General features: G+C 31.6%; 1 protein-coding gene across 1 annotated transcript; it reads left to right on the forward strand.

Moving 5' to 3' along the window:
- The first annotated feature begins 11,751 nt into the window (after window positions 1-11,751).
- LOC136977821 (patched domain-containing protein 3-like) lies at window positions 11,752-14,815 on the forward strand. The gene is made up of 3 exons (XM_067273398.1): window positions 11,752-12,737; window positions 12,822-13,157; window positions 13,551-14,815. Exons 1-3 carry the CDS (start codon window positions 11,759-11,761, stop codon window positions 14,813-14,815), a joined length of 2,580 nt encoding a protein of 859 aa, XP_067129499.1. The 5' UTR covers window positions 11,752-11,758.
- The last annotated feature ends 562 nt before the right edge of the window (window positions 14,816-15,377 follow it).

The raw sequence follows: 15,377 nt of genomic DNA on the forward strand, positions 1-15,377 counted from the left end.
CGTGTTGAATGCGCTGAAAGAATTATGTTACGAACTGAATGTGTTGAACGAATTAATTAAAATATACTTCTTATTTGCCATATTATACAATACTCTATTGAAACAATGGAAAAAGGAAGATAATTTAAAACGTTGCAAAGATGTACACTTGAAATTAAGCAATGATAAAAGTCCAAATAATTATAATATCGATGGTAACGTCCCTTCGAGGAACTCTAAACTTTACAACGTTTCAAAAATTACTGCACTTTAAGCGTATAAGACGTAATGTACATTGCTATTAGACATATATGCATTGTTATTAGAGTTGGACTAGGTACGGGTTACCTGTAACCTACTAAGGCCATTTGTGGAATTTATTAGTCTATGGTAGATCGACACTTCACATTTAAAACGGACAGCGATTTTTGAGTCTTTTTAAAACAAAATTTGAGTGTTATATGATTTAAAATACGATATATCTCTTCACTATTTGTTGAAAGTTACTGGCCTAACTATGTTTTAGATGTTATAGGTATAAAATAATAAAGTGATTTTTCAATACACTTATTACATCTTGGAATTACCATTTCAATACCCTTGAAGAAATAGTCCACACTTTTGTTTGAAAAATAAACTCATAAACTGCTTCCTGCAACTCTTCATCACTTTTTCAAAGGTCTTTTTTGAGTTTTGGAAACGGATAATAATTACTAGGAACCAGGTCTAGGCTGTAGGGTGGATGATCAAAACTCCTTGAATCCACACTGCAAAAATTAATGCAAACATTTTTAACGCGAAAATAACATTTTAAAATCGATTTCTTTGCAATTATATTTAATGGTATATAAACAGAAGACAACGAACTTTGCATTAATTTACACTATTATTGTTTAATAATGTCAATTAAAAAAATGTACCATTAAAAGTACAAATTTCAGTATGTAGGTATGTTATTACAAAAACAATGCACAAATTTCTTACGTAACCTTAAAAGTTTTTATTAATGTCGTGTATAAAACAAGTAATGATTGATTATCTTATCGGATCTAAATGTCAAATACTATATCATTTTGAAATTATCTTAATGGAACAGGTACGTTAGACAAATTTAAAGTCGTTTTTCAACATGATATATTTATATTACACTTTTATATCCGAAAATATTTACTGAATATATTTGGTTTTAACCCAATTTTTTGTACCGTTTTTCGTTTCCACTCTAATTTTATTCGATTTATTATGATATTTTCTATTACGTAGAAGTGCAGTATATATCAATAAATAATAATGTGACCTATATAAAAATATTCACAAATCAGAAGAAACGATAAAATACGAACACAGTTTATAGTTTCTTCTGGTTTATAAATACTTTTTATATTTATTATTGTCCTTGGCCATTTAATTTACTAATTAGTGTATTAATTGAAATATTTTTTAATTATATATTCTCTTTGAAATAGCATGCAAATAAATCTTCTAGACAATTTTCAAACGTTCCTGCCAATATTTTTAAGTAATAGAATACAGAAAAAGCCAAACTTCTAAGTTGAATTAATGTTTTATATTAACAGAACACTTCACAGACTGATACAGGATGAACCTTATATGCTTAAATGCTGTTCTTGAATTTGTCTAAATAACTTTCCATTTAATACGTTTTCAATAAATTCGTGAAATATATATAATTATCAGCCTATAAATTTAAAATAATTATTACTGGAAAATATATTTATAAGGAACTCATTATACAAGACAAGACATTTTAAATATCATTTATTTTACGTTTTTAGTGAATAAATAAATATATTTATTGCAATATTGTAAGTAAAAGAATTTCAAATTATATTAAAGAACAATAATTTATTTTAAAGGAATTAAATATAGAAAATTATTCACATATTGTAAGAATGAGACGGCCAGACGTTGTCCTCTTCAATTCGAACAAAACTTGGCGAGGTTGTAGACCTAAACACAAATAGTTCTTTGTCCAAATAATAGGACCCACTTCTCACGCGTTTCTGAAAAACGGGCCTCTGAAAACTGAGTATTCAATATATAAGGCGAATACTTGGAATACAAAGCGTTATCGCTTGATATTCCAAGGACGATCCTGACGGGTCGCAAAATCCCCAGAAATTTTTTTGGGGGGTTCCGTCCTGATGTCGGACCCCGTACCTCACCAATCCTTAGCACGTTTGACGATTTCTGGTTTTGCTTGACGGCAAGCTGGCAACTCTACACTCAAGCATCAACCTTTCAATGCTTTTCTCTAGGACAGGGATTGCGAACCTTTTTGAGTCCGCGTGCCATATTGTAAGCATACTTAGCTTTAAAGATGTTAATGCGTGCCAATGTCTTAGACTTCGAATAATGATATTTAAAGAAATTAAACGAATACGCTTTAATTCGAATAAATGTAAAAAATCTGATTGAGAAAAAAAGATGATCAGATGATAAACAGAAAGGATGGTTGAAAAAGACAGAAATTATATGATACATTACGTGCCAGACGATTTCTCTTACGTGCCACTTTGGGCACGCGTGCCATAGGTTCGCCATCCTTGCTCCAGTATTATATAAAACTGAATACTTTTCTACTTCAATAATTACGTTTTCATCTTTCGGCATGCTTTCTTCCTTTTCATCTACTATCGTACCTGTGTGCAGGCATTTAGGAATGACGGTGAAAGAAAGAAAACGGTGGCGCTCTTACTATAGACAGTATGGTGACGGAGGGATATACGATTTTAAAATATGAGTTTTTGGAGACAAAAGTAGGATCCCAATTATAAAATTTAATCATAAAATGGATTATCTTGCCGACAGGGAATTGAAAGTAGCCACGAAAAAATTAGAGTACCGCTATTGCTACCATTCGAAAAAAGTTTCAGAAGACACTTTTATTATCGCGAACGCTAACTTACCCTTTCACAACTTCTAAATTTTCATTTATAAAACCACATAATGGATTCCGAAACGAAACCGTGAGTCATGGAGGATGCCATGTTGCTTTCCACTGTAAATACTATTACGAGCGGCCGTTCTTGCAGTCTGACGGCAGGCACTCAGACTCCGATTCTTTTCTACTTTCCCAACTTGTTATGTGCAGTATATAAAACGGAAAGTATCGAACTCGTATCAAATTTGACCATCCGAGTTTTTTACAAATCTACACGTTTGGAGACAATCTAAACCCCAAAAATGTCAAATAAACAGAGGAAATTCGTCTGTGTGTGTTGGCGTCTTATTTGTTTAATTTCTTTATTCTCTGTTCAGATTTATTAAACAAAATCTCAGAATAGGCAAAGTTTAAGAAACGGCACTTGTGTACGGTATTAATGCTATTAAATTTTGGTTCTTAATTAAAGGTCAACACGGTGGAGAAATAGAAGGGACATGTGTCGTATCTCTAGTGTGGTCAGAGTAAACTAAAACTTCCCGCATAAGATGTTCCTCATGAGATGTTACAAAGTATCGATTCCATGAAGCAATTTTTACCCCTTCAAAACGATTACGTCGGTGACCAATAGTGTTTTCCTCAGAAAATTCATGCACAGAAATTCTGTAGTCTCGATACTACTAATATTCGAGAGTTAAAATCGAAGTTAATTAATTTACCAACCCAATGCTAAGAAACTTTAAGATTTCAAAATTTAGATTACAAATGTAATTCGTCGCCAATCGACAATTAGCTAAACAATTTCTAACCGATTAATCGTTTTATTTTGTATTTTTAAAAAAGAAATTATTATTACTTTTCCGGCTGTTGTACAGTATAAGCCTATAACAAAGGAAAAGTATGACGATTAGTCAAAAAATGACTTCCTCAGACTTTTACTCTTTTGAACGCGGGAAGCCTTGAAACGTAGAGAAGTGTAAAAACATTCGAGATTTCTCCTGTATGCATGAAGGAAACGATTTAGTTCAACTACTTTGAAGCTTAATAATTCCCGTGTTAAACCATCCGACTCCTATTCAATAACCAGAGAAGTTACTAGGTTTCAAACACGGTAAACAAAATCGTGCCGCACATACACAGTCTCACATTCTTACATACGGGGAAGAAAAAATACCTCGAATCTTTTGCATATCTTGACATTTCAAGGTGTCCCGAGTCCAAAAAATGTAAAAATTTGGGCGGGAGGGGGTCATTTTTTTGACCGATCGCTACACTTTCCCTCTGAATTACTTCGGAATTACTTTAGGCGTTTGGGGGCGAAGAAATAGACCTCCCGAAAATCGGCAACTCTGATTCCTGTATATACTTTATAGTCAGTTAGCGGGGCTCTGGAGAATTTAATAAATTAGTAAATTAATATTATAATATATTAATAAATTTTTGCTTTTTAATTTCAGTTAGAACCCTTAAATATTGGATGCCCATTTATATTACACGAATGTCGATTAACGCGGTTTTTATTAATTAATTTGATTTAAATTGAATTGTGACTCGTACCGAGAACCGTTTATTTGGAACGTTTGTCATTAGTGTCAAATGTGACCCTCCGAATTTTTTGCAAATCTCCACGTTTTGAGACTTCTCGAACCCAAAAAAGTCAATAAAAAGGAAAAAAATTTCTTCGATGTGTGTACGTTGACGTTTATTTTGTTTAATATCTTAAGATGAGTTAATGATTAATAAACAAAATTTGGCTAGGTAGCTTGTGTATGAAGGGCATTAATGCTACTAAATTTTTTTGGTTAAAGGTCGAGGGGATAAGGAAAAACTTTGGTAAACATTTGAATCATTTGCATATTGGTTTCCGTTTGGTGTTCACGAAATATCGTACATTTAGTTACTGGAATTCTCTTATTATATCGTTTTCTTTAGATATCCGGTTGACATTAATCGTGGTTTTAATTAAATAATATTTATTTGGAAATTATCTTTGTAGTTATATGAAATACTGATAAAATAAATTAGTGCACCAATTTAAAATAAAATTGAAAAGCATACTTAAAATTCAGTTTCTTAATATAAAACGAGAAATTATTTGTGACATCGTCGCAGTACCGACTGCAATTTTTAATTATATTTTTAAATTTATTTAAGTTAAAATATATACCCTCCATCTCAAATTAGTAGTGGCTTGCCCCTGTACATTATACTTTTCCTTTAATGATAGAGTCTGCAAGTTATCTATTTACTGCTTTCAGCGGAAAGTTTTAAATTGAAATAACGTAACTTCTGGTATGCATTGGAAGTTAACATATACTAATCGTGGCCTCCTGCCATACATACATACATACATACAAGAAAGACATCGACTGTACACGAGGTGTTTAGCAGGCAGAAAAGAGGGTAAGGAAAGGGGAGGGGAAGAAGGATGGAGAAGATATAGACAGTAGAGAAAGGTAGGATCCCTCGAACCTAACCAGACGAGTAAAGCTAACAACCCCTAATTTAATTTAACCTAACCTATTATAACCTAACCGGAAACCAAGCCGAGTCCCTAATCTAACTTGCAACTAGGACTAACCGAATTTAGACTGAAAAAGAAGACAGAAAATAAGAATTAAAATACAAAGTTGAAACAAAGCAAGGGAAAGCTAATTGCCATCCGTGCCCCCCGGAGTGAGTGCTCTCAAGAACCCCACTAAGGGATATGAATGCGAGTAGATGATGGTACGTACATTGTACGCGTGTGAATGAGTTGGTGCAAGTTGCAAGGCCAGTTGTACCCTTCAAGAATAGCAGCTTTCATTAGACTATCCCTAATGTGATTGTACCTATTGCGGCGAAAAACTAAGTGAAGTGGTATTTGGTCCTCCTGAATTCTACAATTACGGAAATCTTATGGTCTCCTGCCATAAGGTTTCCATAATTGTTCTCGTATTTCTCTATCTAACTCAATTCTCGAGATTAAGGAAAGACAGACAGACAACAGTGGGAATTTATAGATCTACAATTTTTTCAAATTGCCGCCCAATTACAATTATATATTTAAACATGCAATATGGAAAAAAACGTTAAAAATTAAGATGTATTTAACGTGTGTTTGCATAGATGATATCCTCAGGATAAAGTTGCCCTGAAGCCATTAATAATAATAATAATAATAATAATAAAGGCACTTTTCCTTTTAGTGTTTCTTCTAATTTTTGTCCTGGCATTCTTAGTAATCAGTTTGTATTTTATTTTTATTTTTCATTCTTATATGAACTTAAAACGAAACATGCAAAAGCAATTGGATTGCGTTTTTCATAAATACATTTTTCAAGAGTGTTTATGAATATTTGATAATGACTCGATAACTAACATCGCCGCTAAAATTAATTTAATAGTATCGTGATACTTCCAAACTGTCATTTATCCTACGATTAGAATTCAAGTCTTCAATCTTAATTTAAGAAATGTAGCAAGGTAATTTCATTCGAAATTTCCAAGTAAATCTACTTGAAAATTTAAATTTTCGGTTGAAATGATTAAGTAAACAAAAACATATCCATATAATAGTTTCATAACACAGGTTTTATAAAACATCTGTCTTCATATATTGCAAGAATAACCAGAAGCATACGCAATTATTATTACCTTTTAGGTGTAGTCGTCCTTGAAATATCTAGTCAATTAGCTTCAAACTATTGAAAAAGAAAATTGTCAAAATTTATCATTTTATTCAATGTTTAAAGCATTGTACATGCAGACATAATCGTAAATACGGACAAGCAACGTATTTAAAATCAGGTAGAATCTTTAAATATTTGAAATAATATATTTAAAAATTTAATTCTTCTCTTGAATTTATGAAGAACTCTTTAAGAAAAATTAATTTCAATAACCTATTTCGATATTATTTTAGTGCATTTTTCTAATTCTAAATATCTGCATCTAGTTTAACTCTGGCATTTCTTTAAGAAGCGATTGATCATTCGAGTGAATCTTTAAAAACTTGTCTCACTGAAAATAGTCATATCAAGGATTTAATAATCTGTTTGACACTCTACTATAACTTATTAGTATAGAAAGGAGTGGCGAATAAAATCTGATTTTGAAAGGGGGTGTACAAACAAAAATGTCGGAAAACCCTTATCTAATTTATAGATTGAGAATTTTTTCACCTTTGTTCTTTTATAATATATGAAAATAAAATTAATATGTTAAACAGTTTAAAGTAGCCTAAATTTATAATAAAAAAGTAAAATAAATTAAGTTTTAAATATGAATATTTTGTCTCTTATAGGTAAGAAATATTATTGTCATTAGTTCTACTGTTTAAATTAAATTAGGGAGCTCTGTCATATATTGACAGAGCTTCCTAATTTAATTTAACGTTATATTATTTTGTTCTAATTGTATAATTCTGTGTAGAATGTTATTAATATTAAATGTTTTATACTAGGTATTTGTGAGATTTTGTTATGTTTTTCTCACCCCCCGCATCACCGAGTGTATGCTTAAATAAATAAATAAGTTTTAATAATTATGAACTAAATAATAAAAACTACAATTAGAACTAAATTTTGAATATTGAGCTATTTAATTATAATTACAATTCCTAAACTTCTCACGTTATAAGTGAATACTTTAATTTAACTATTATTTCATTTATTATTATTTTTTTACATCACTTGTAAATTATCCTGTATTTAGTCATATACGGAAATAAATTTATTTTCTCAGCTTTAGTTAAGTATTCAATTTATAATTTGAACAATAAAACATAAAAGAAATGACATTATTTACGAAATAAAAAATTCTAAAAATCGAAAGTATTCAGTATTTCTTAGAAGTCGGTTTTGAGGAAAGTGCATGTGAGAAATTTACTTTTAAGTAACATAAATTACTACCTTTACTGTTTTTAAATAAAAATATTAATTAAAATTATTTGTAAATTTACGATTAGATAATTTCATTAATATTCAATAACATTAATTAATATCCTGTAATATATAAATCTAGAAATATATAATATATAATTCCACAGAAGTTTAAACTAGAAGAAAAATTATTTAAAAATATAAATAATTATTTATATTTTTAAATAATTTTTCTTCTAGTTTAAACTTCTGTGGAATTATATATTATATATTTCTAGATTTATATATTACAGGATATTAATTAATGTTATTGAATATTAATGAAATTATCTAATTATTATCTAATGCAACATTAGATAAACTTTTTTAAAATTTATTGAGAAAAACACTAGTCTGGTTTTGCCCCGTAAATATTACATGGGGTATGTGCAGACCATCATGATAATGTATTAATAAGAGCATAGTAGTATTAAGTTAATGAAAGGAATCCGTAATAACTTTCTATATATTTCTTTTAAATTTTTTATTTTCATTGAAAAAATAAACTCTATTAATCGGTTTTTAATGTAATCTCTTAGTAAAGTGACAGAATAAAAAGATAATGAAACAAAATATTAGCTATTGAATTCACTTATTAACTTTCAATCAGGGTAAAGGAAAAATTGTTATTAAATAGCTTAACATTGCAAATTTAATTTTAATTAAAGCTATAATTATATATTATAATTTATTTAAATATAACCTATCGAATTTAAAACTTCGATAGGTTATATGCGATTTGAACGTTGCGGACTTTGCTATTATGCATTTTGTACCAGCGCATCCTGTTATATGCTTTTAATTTGTTTATTCACATTTGTTAATCAATCTGAAGATGATACAGCGCATACTATGCTTGTTTGAAAAGTACATTCGATGATTCATGTGCATATATAATACTATAATATTTTTCCCCAGACATGTACCCTATACCTACAATTTACAAAACGTATACATGCTCTGAGTATGAGAAATTTATTTTTAAGTGCTCTGTTCTCCTATTTGCCTGTAGGAAAAAAAATAATTTTTAGTTATGGCATAATGTGATGTATACTACCGCATCCTCGTGTTCGCCACGATATCCTCCCGAAGTCCTTAGCGCGCCACGTGCCCAAACAAATTTCTATTTGTGCAATACTAACATGCCGGATTATTATCGGATAATTCCGGATTATCGGCAACATATTACAGTGCCGGATTACCGGACATTCCGGATCATTTAGTGTCCGATTAACGAACTTCTACAGTTTTAATTTTATCTTTAATATAACAAATAAGGAATTCTCAAATCTGAATCATCTTTAACGTGGGTAGGTAAAATTTAGTTACTTTATCGTTTTCAAATGTGGCAATTGCTTTTATAAATAGTATAGTATGTTGGTCACTATTTATATTCTGATATAAATTTGGTGTATTAATATTTTCTGTATTTATGGCTTAAGATTTATGAAAAAACATATAATAAATGTTAAACCAGAATAAATTTTTGTTAGAAATTTGTTTTCTAAATGAGATAAGAATACAAATAATTGGATGACAGGACAGGTGACTATCTCCATTGAAGAATAATATCATTGAAAAGTGTACAAGGATAAATTCGGTATTCGGCAGATTCATAATGTTTACAAAATAGTTTTAGGTCTAACTTTTTATATTAATTAAAGTATTTTGTTTTCTTTTGCTAAATATTACTTTGGAATATCCAAAAGTTTAGATATTTGTTAAAATTGTTAAAATGTGAAACTATTTTGATAGAAAAATTATAATTTTTTCTCGATTATTAAGCAACTAGCGGGTGGGCCCGGCGTTTCTCGGGCAAAATTAATGATAGTGAAGATTAAGATTATTACCTTATAGTCAACCTTACCCGTTTTCACAGAATGCAAGAATTGAGATCCCCTGTTTCCAGACTAATTAGAGAATTATTAGATGGGTCTAAAAATACGTTCGATTTCCCGCAAAAACGAAAAAAACGGCATCTGCGTCTTGCACGTCGCTTTCTCTTAACACTTCCATCAACAATGGAAGTGTTAAGCCTTAATCCTGTCCCTCTCCCCCGTGGGGAGGAATTTCGAAAAATCCCTTCTCAGTGTGCGTCCTCGTGACGTATCCTAACTGTGTACCAAATTTCAACTTTGAACTCCTAACCGTTTGGGCTCTGCGCAGATTATTATTATTATCATTATTATTATTATCAACTCGTCTCGATTATATATATAGATTTATAATTTTAAATGGTCGTCTGAAAATATTTGCATTAAATGAGATAATTTAATTTGAATTGAATAGATATAAATATTTAATAAAGTATAAATAAACTTCATTTTATCATTAACAAATAACGAATAATAAACGAGTTTAAAAAATTTATAATTAATTTTATAGAAGCCTGTTTTTCCTTCTTTAAATGCTGATTAAACGTGACCTGACTGACAATCGTGTCTCGTAACATATTTTACTTATCATGATACAATCTTTCCCGTCAGGATAAAAATGAAATTAGTTTTGTAATAACGTAATACTGATTTATAACAAGTAATGTGAATATAAAAATTTATTGTTTTTTTAAAAGTAACAATTAATATTTAAAATAGATCTTATTATACTTCAATCATAAAATTTTATTCACTTATTTCAGTTATGAAAATAGGAGTGAATTCTCATTTTTATTGTCGTAAATAGCAGCTCGATAACTTATGTAATCGTATGCTATTTACTTCTTGTCTGTGATTAATACATCTTAATGTGCCCTAAATTTGGCTAATTTTTCCAGATTTTTTAGTCAAGTGATGAAAACGAAGTAAGGGATCAGATCCAAAATGTATACGTTTTTATTAGCATCTCGAGATACACGCGACTTCCTCTTTTATCGCCCCACCCCTCGACCTTTAACCACCAAAATTTAATAGCATCGTCCCACAATAAACAAACCTACTTGCGAAATTTCAGAAATTTCCGACAAAGAGCACAGGAGTTATTTATTAAGCTTCAAAAAGGGCGAACAAAATCGTGTTAATATTAAAATAAGATTAAAATATTAAAATAGCCTCATGTATATGTGTATATCGCCAGCACAATGCGGCTAAGCTTGTGTTTTGACACGCTTCAGTGTCAAAACTCATAAGCTAAACCGTTTGCAGTGTCAACAGAACTGCGATGTGCATTTAAAAGATGCAATTATGCGACGATTGAAACAGAAAATATTTTACAATAGGAATTGATATTTTTCAAAAATATACAAACACATATATAAAAAGTTAAATTAGAATATTGGAAGATAGGAAATAGAAATAAACTGCATCGGATTAAAATTATTAATTTCAGGTCAACACAATGGGCTAACATCATATAACTTTCGTTTAGAAATATGACCTTTGATTTTGTAAAAATTAAAAAATAGATTTTATGATTATAAAACAAGGAAACAAATATATTTACTCTTGCAAACTATTTATGTATTTTAAGTGTAGAATTTTCCTAGTAGTTTGTAAAATAAATTAAATATTTTCCTATACTGTATTTGACTTCGATCACTTTCATAATCATCGGCACATGCCAGATTATAATCACATATATAGCAAAGCAGGTACAGTATGAGCTAATGTGTACTAGTCAACACGGGTAAGAAATAAAAAAGGATAAACTTAAAACATTTACAAAAAGTTCTCAAATAGACACATTAAAAGGGTCAGCGAACTTCGTCTCTCGATAATTCGTATAATGCGATACGAATTATCAATAATAAACTAAAGATTGATCAGATTCAAAGCTCAAACTCTGACATGAAGAATTTATTTCTTGTAAAACGTGGACCAAGCAAATTTTCTTCAATGTTCATACACATTGTAAACGAGACGTTTACAATGTGTATGATAATTTATTAGAATTAAATAAAATAAATTTCGGCAATTTGTTGCTACAAAACACTACATTTAGCGTAAATTATATTAATATCTTTTAATTTAGATGCAACATGCCACGATGCAATGTGTGTCAAATTCTATCAAAGAAATTCGAAGAATTGGGGAAAAGAATTAGCAGAGAAGTTACTTGGTTTATAACCGTTCCATTAATGACTACCGTTTTCTTAGCAACCGGAATTCAGAGATTAAACTTTGACTTTACTGATGACTTATATATTCCTCGAGGAAGCGTTATTAATCGGTATCAATTACAATTAGAAAAGATATTCCCCGCGAATTATTCTGATTTTGAGCCAAGCAGATTATTACAAGTTGGAAATTACGCGTCTGTTATAGTTCTGGCGGCAGACGGAAGATCCATATTCAGACAAAACATTTTTAACGAAATAGTGCAGTTAGACGCGAAAATTCGCAATATCAGCGTGTACGTGGACGAAGAATTGTGGCATTATCGAGATCTCTGCTCCACAGAATCGGGCGAGTGTTTCGAAAATAAAATAACATCGATAGGCGATCGAATCAAACTCGTCGAAAACGGCACACTTTATCCAAAATATCCTTCCGAGAGAAATAAAACCATCGAAAATGCCTTATCCTTGGGAGGCGTTAACGTTGACCGCAACTCGAATATCGTCTCCGCAAAAGCACTCAGATTGATCTATTTCCTCTCCAAGAAAAATAAACGCCACGCATTAATTGCTAAAGCGTGGGAAGAAAAGTTTATTAAAACGATCGGAGAAACAAAATTCAAAAATATAAAAGTTGAGCGAGATGCGTCGATCTCCAAAGAGCAATTGAAAAAGGAAAATATTTTCGTTGGCTTCAAACACATTTCTCCGGCTTCGATTTTAATTTGTATTTTTACAATAGCCACTTGCTCGTTTCCAGACTTACGTAAAAGCAAACCGTGGACGGGAATATTGTCACTAATAGCGACAGTAATGAGCGTCGTTTCTGGATTCGGCGCTTTAATATATATTGGAACTGCTATGTCTACGATTACGATAATTGTACCCTTTCTAATTTTGGGCAAGTGCATTTTATTATAGAATATTCTCAGCTGTAGCGATTGATTCTAAATAATTAAAATACGTATTGTTTTTACTATTACAGGAATCGGAATTGACGACACATTTATCTTGTTATCGGCATGGAGGAAGACGGATACGAGTAAATCGGTAGAGTGGAGAATGGGAGAAGCGCTGTCGGAATGCGGTGTATCCGTCACGATAACGTCATTTACCAATATTGCGTCGTTCGTTGTTGGTGCATTAATCACGAGTTTACCAGTTCACGGTGTATTCTGTATTTATATGGCCACGTGCTTGGTATTTGACTACGTATACCAAATCACGTTCATTGTGGCTGTGATGGCTTTGTGGGGAAGAGCCGAAGAGAAAAATTTAAATTCTTTTATTTTCACCCCATTGGATTCAAATTCCGATTCAGGTAACTTAAACGTTTTTTCGTTTTTTTTTCTTTTTTATTAGCGAGGTTGAGGCCGAAGTGTTAAACGAGTACGTCGGACGTTCACCGCTTTCCTATAAGCTTAGAAGTTTGACAATGGCGTTTGAAATGTCGAGCATGATTCCACTGACTTTCCAAACACCATTGCCAAACTTCTAGGCTTATAGGAAAGTGGTGAACGTCCGACGTACACGTTTTCGCATTTAAAACTTCGGCCTCAACCTCGCTATTAAGGATATTACTAACAATACGTAACAAAATGACATGTAGAGAAGTACACCTTTAGGTTGTAAAAAGCCATTTATATTTTATTTTTGTATCATGTATATGTAGACATAATTTATTTGTTAATTAGATCTAAAATTATATTTTCAGAAAAAACATGTACACGAAAATATCTATGCTGCGTGGGAAAGAAAGACTTCTCTAATCTGTCCGCCAGTTTAATATCGTGCAACAAATATTGGAAATTACTGTTACAATCGATGACAAATTATAAAGTCCTATCCGTTATTATTTTCTCTTACTTGGTTTATCTTAGTATAGCTGCCTGGGGTTTCACTCAATTAAGTTTCAGAGCTACGTTTAATATGGGATTACTATATAATTCGTATCAATATTCCTATTTTAAAGCGTACCAAGACAATTTCTATCAGTATCAGTATCGACTGCAGATATTTATTATGCAAGAACTGGATTACGCGGATCCCGAAATCCAGACTAAAATTGAAAATATAACGCGTTCGATCGAAAGTGATCCGCTGATTTCCGGTTCCCTCTTTACAGAGTCTTGGTTGAGAACTTATCTCGAATTTATTAACCACAGAAATGTTGTCCCCGTGTTGCGAAGTTTTAATTTAACCGATTCGAAAGACTTTTTACTAATTCTTCGAAAGTTTTTCTTTTCTCGTCCCGCAGCCAGGAGATTCGGCAAGGATGTTGTATTCGACCGAAATTATACAAAAATCGTTGCCAGTCGCTTTCTTTTCCAAACGAACATAACCAGAAATGGGAATCAATTTTACGATCGAGTAAAGAATTTGAGGAAAACGTTAGAAAAATCTGAATATAGAACAATTTTATACCATCCGTTATTTTATTATTTCGATATATTGGACGTGATACCGGTAACAGTCGTTCAAACTCTGACGTCGATTAGCGTTGTGGTATTCGTAACATCCGCCATTTTCTTATCGGACGTTCTTTCTATACTTTGCGTGTTGTCGACAATATTATCGGTAATGTTTGGAGTCATCGGTTACATGTCTCTTTGGGATGTCAGTTTTGGAATAATGTCTATTTCCATCCTAGTCATGGTCTGCGGATTTTCTGTCGATTATGCAGCGCACGTGGTTTGTGCCTACGGTTCGTCGAAGGAAACGGATCCGAAGAAACGCCTGATCACTGCTGTCAGTTTAACAGGAATGCCAATTCTCCAAAGTAGTATTACAACGATTTTAGTGGTTATAGTTTTTGTAACTCGTCCTTCACTGGAATTTTTTGTTTGTATGAAAATCATAGTGTTAGCTTCTCTAATATCTGCGATTCATGGAATTGTTTTTGTTACAGTAATGATTTGTGTTTTGAATTGTATATGGAATTACGTTTTCCTAAGAAAAAGTGTAGATTTTGTAACTTAAAAAAGTGGACAACCGGATAGCGGAGCGATCAATGTGGCAGCCTATCTCTGTGGAGTATCCGGGGTCGGAAAACACCCGGGAATTTGTCGGGGATGGTCATTCCGGATATGTCGGTCCCTGTCCTTCACCACCCGGCCACCCACTGGTGGGCCTAGCGAATTTATAATGGGCTTGTTAAAAAACGCCCTCTTTGTGCCCACTGGGCAGTAAAAAAACTTAAGAATATATAGAAAGATATTATATTCAGTTATATAATTTTACAAGACTTTTCAAATTAATTAAAATGAAATACAGGATAAGTCGTTTGAATTGTAGTTTTTAAATTAATTAGTGAAAATTTTGTATAAACAATTATTGATATTAACCAAACTTGTCACATTTGTAATGTAAGTATTTATGTACTTCTAATAATTTTGTATAAACAGGCCATCGGCAACATATAGTAAAGAAAAATTTACAAGCAAGATGGCCGAACAGTTAAGGTGTCATCCTGCTTCCTCTGAGAACTTGGAAGTGAATCCGAACTAGTCGAAAAACTCCAGAACATTTTAGGGTGATTAGT

The sequence above is a fragment of the Centruroides vittatus genome, unplaced genomic scaffold (assembly GCF_030686945.1).
Source record: "Centruroides vittatus isolate TY-2023 unplaced genomic scaffold, ASM3068694v2 contig_476, whole genome shotgun sequence".
In the NCBI taxonomy this organism is placed as follows: domain Eukaryota; kingdom Metazoa; phylum Arthropoda; class Arachnida; order Scorpiones; family Buthidae; genus Centruroides; species Centruroides vittatus.

Bases quoted from the DNA above. Each gene is read 5' to 3' on its own strand.
- LOC136977821 (XM_067273398.1), top strand. From the start codon at position 11,759: ATGCCACGATGCAATGTGTGTCAAATTCTATCAAAGAAATTCGAAGAA. The intron at 12,738-12,821 runs GCAAGTGCATTT...TTACTATTACAG, and splicing joins TGTACCCTTTCTAATTTTGG to GAATCGGAATTGACGACACA. The intron at 13,158-13,550 runs GTAACTTAAACG...TTATATTTTCAG, and splicing joins GGATTCAAATTCCGATTCAG to AAAAAACATGTACACGAAAA.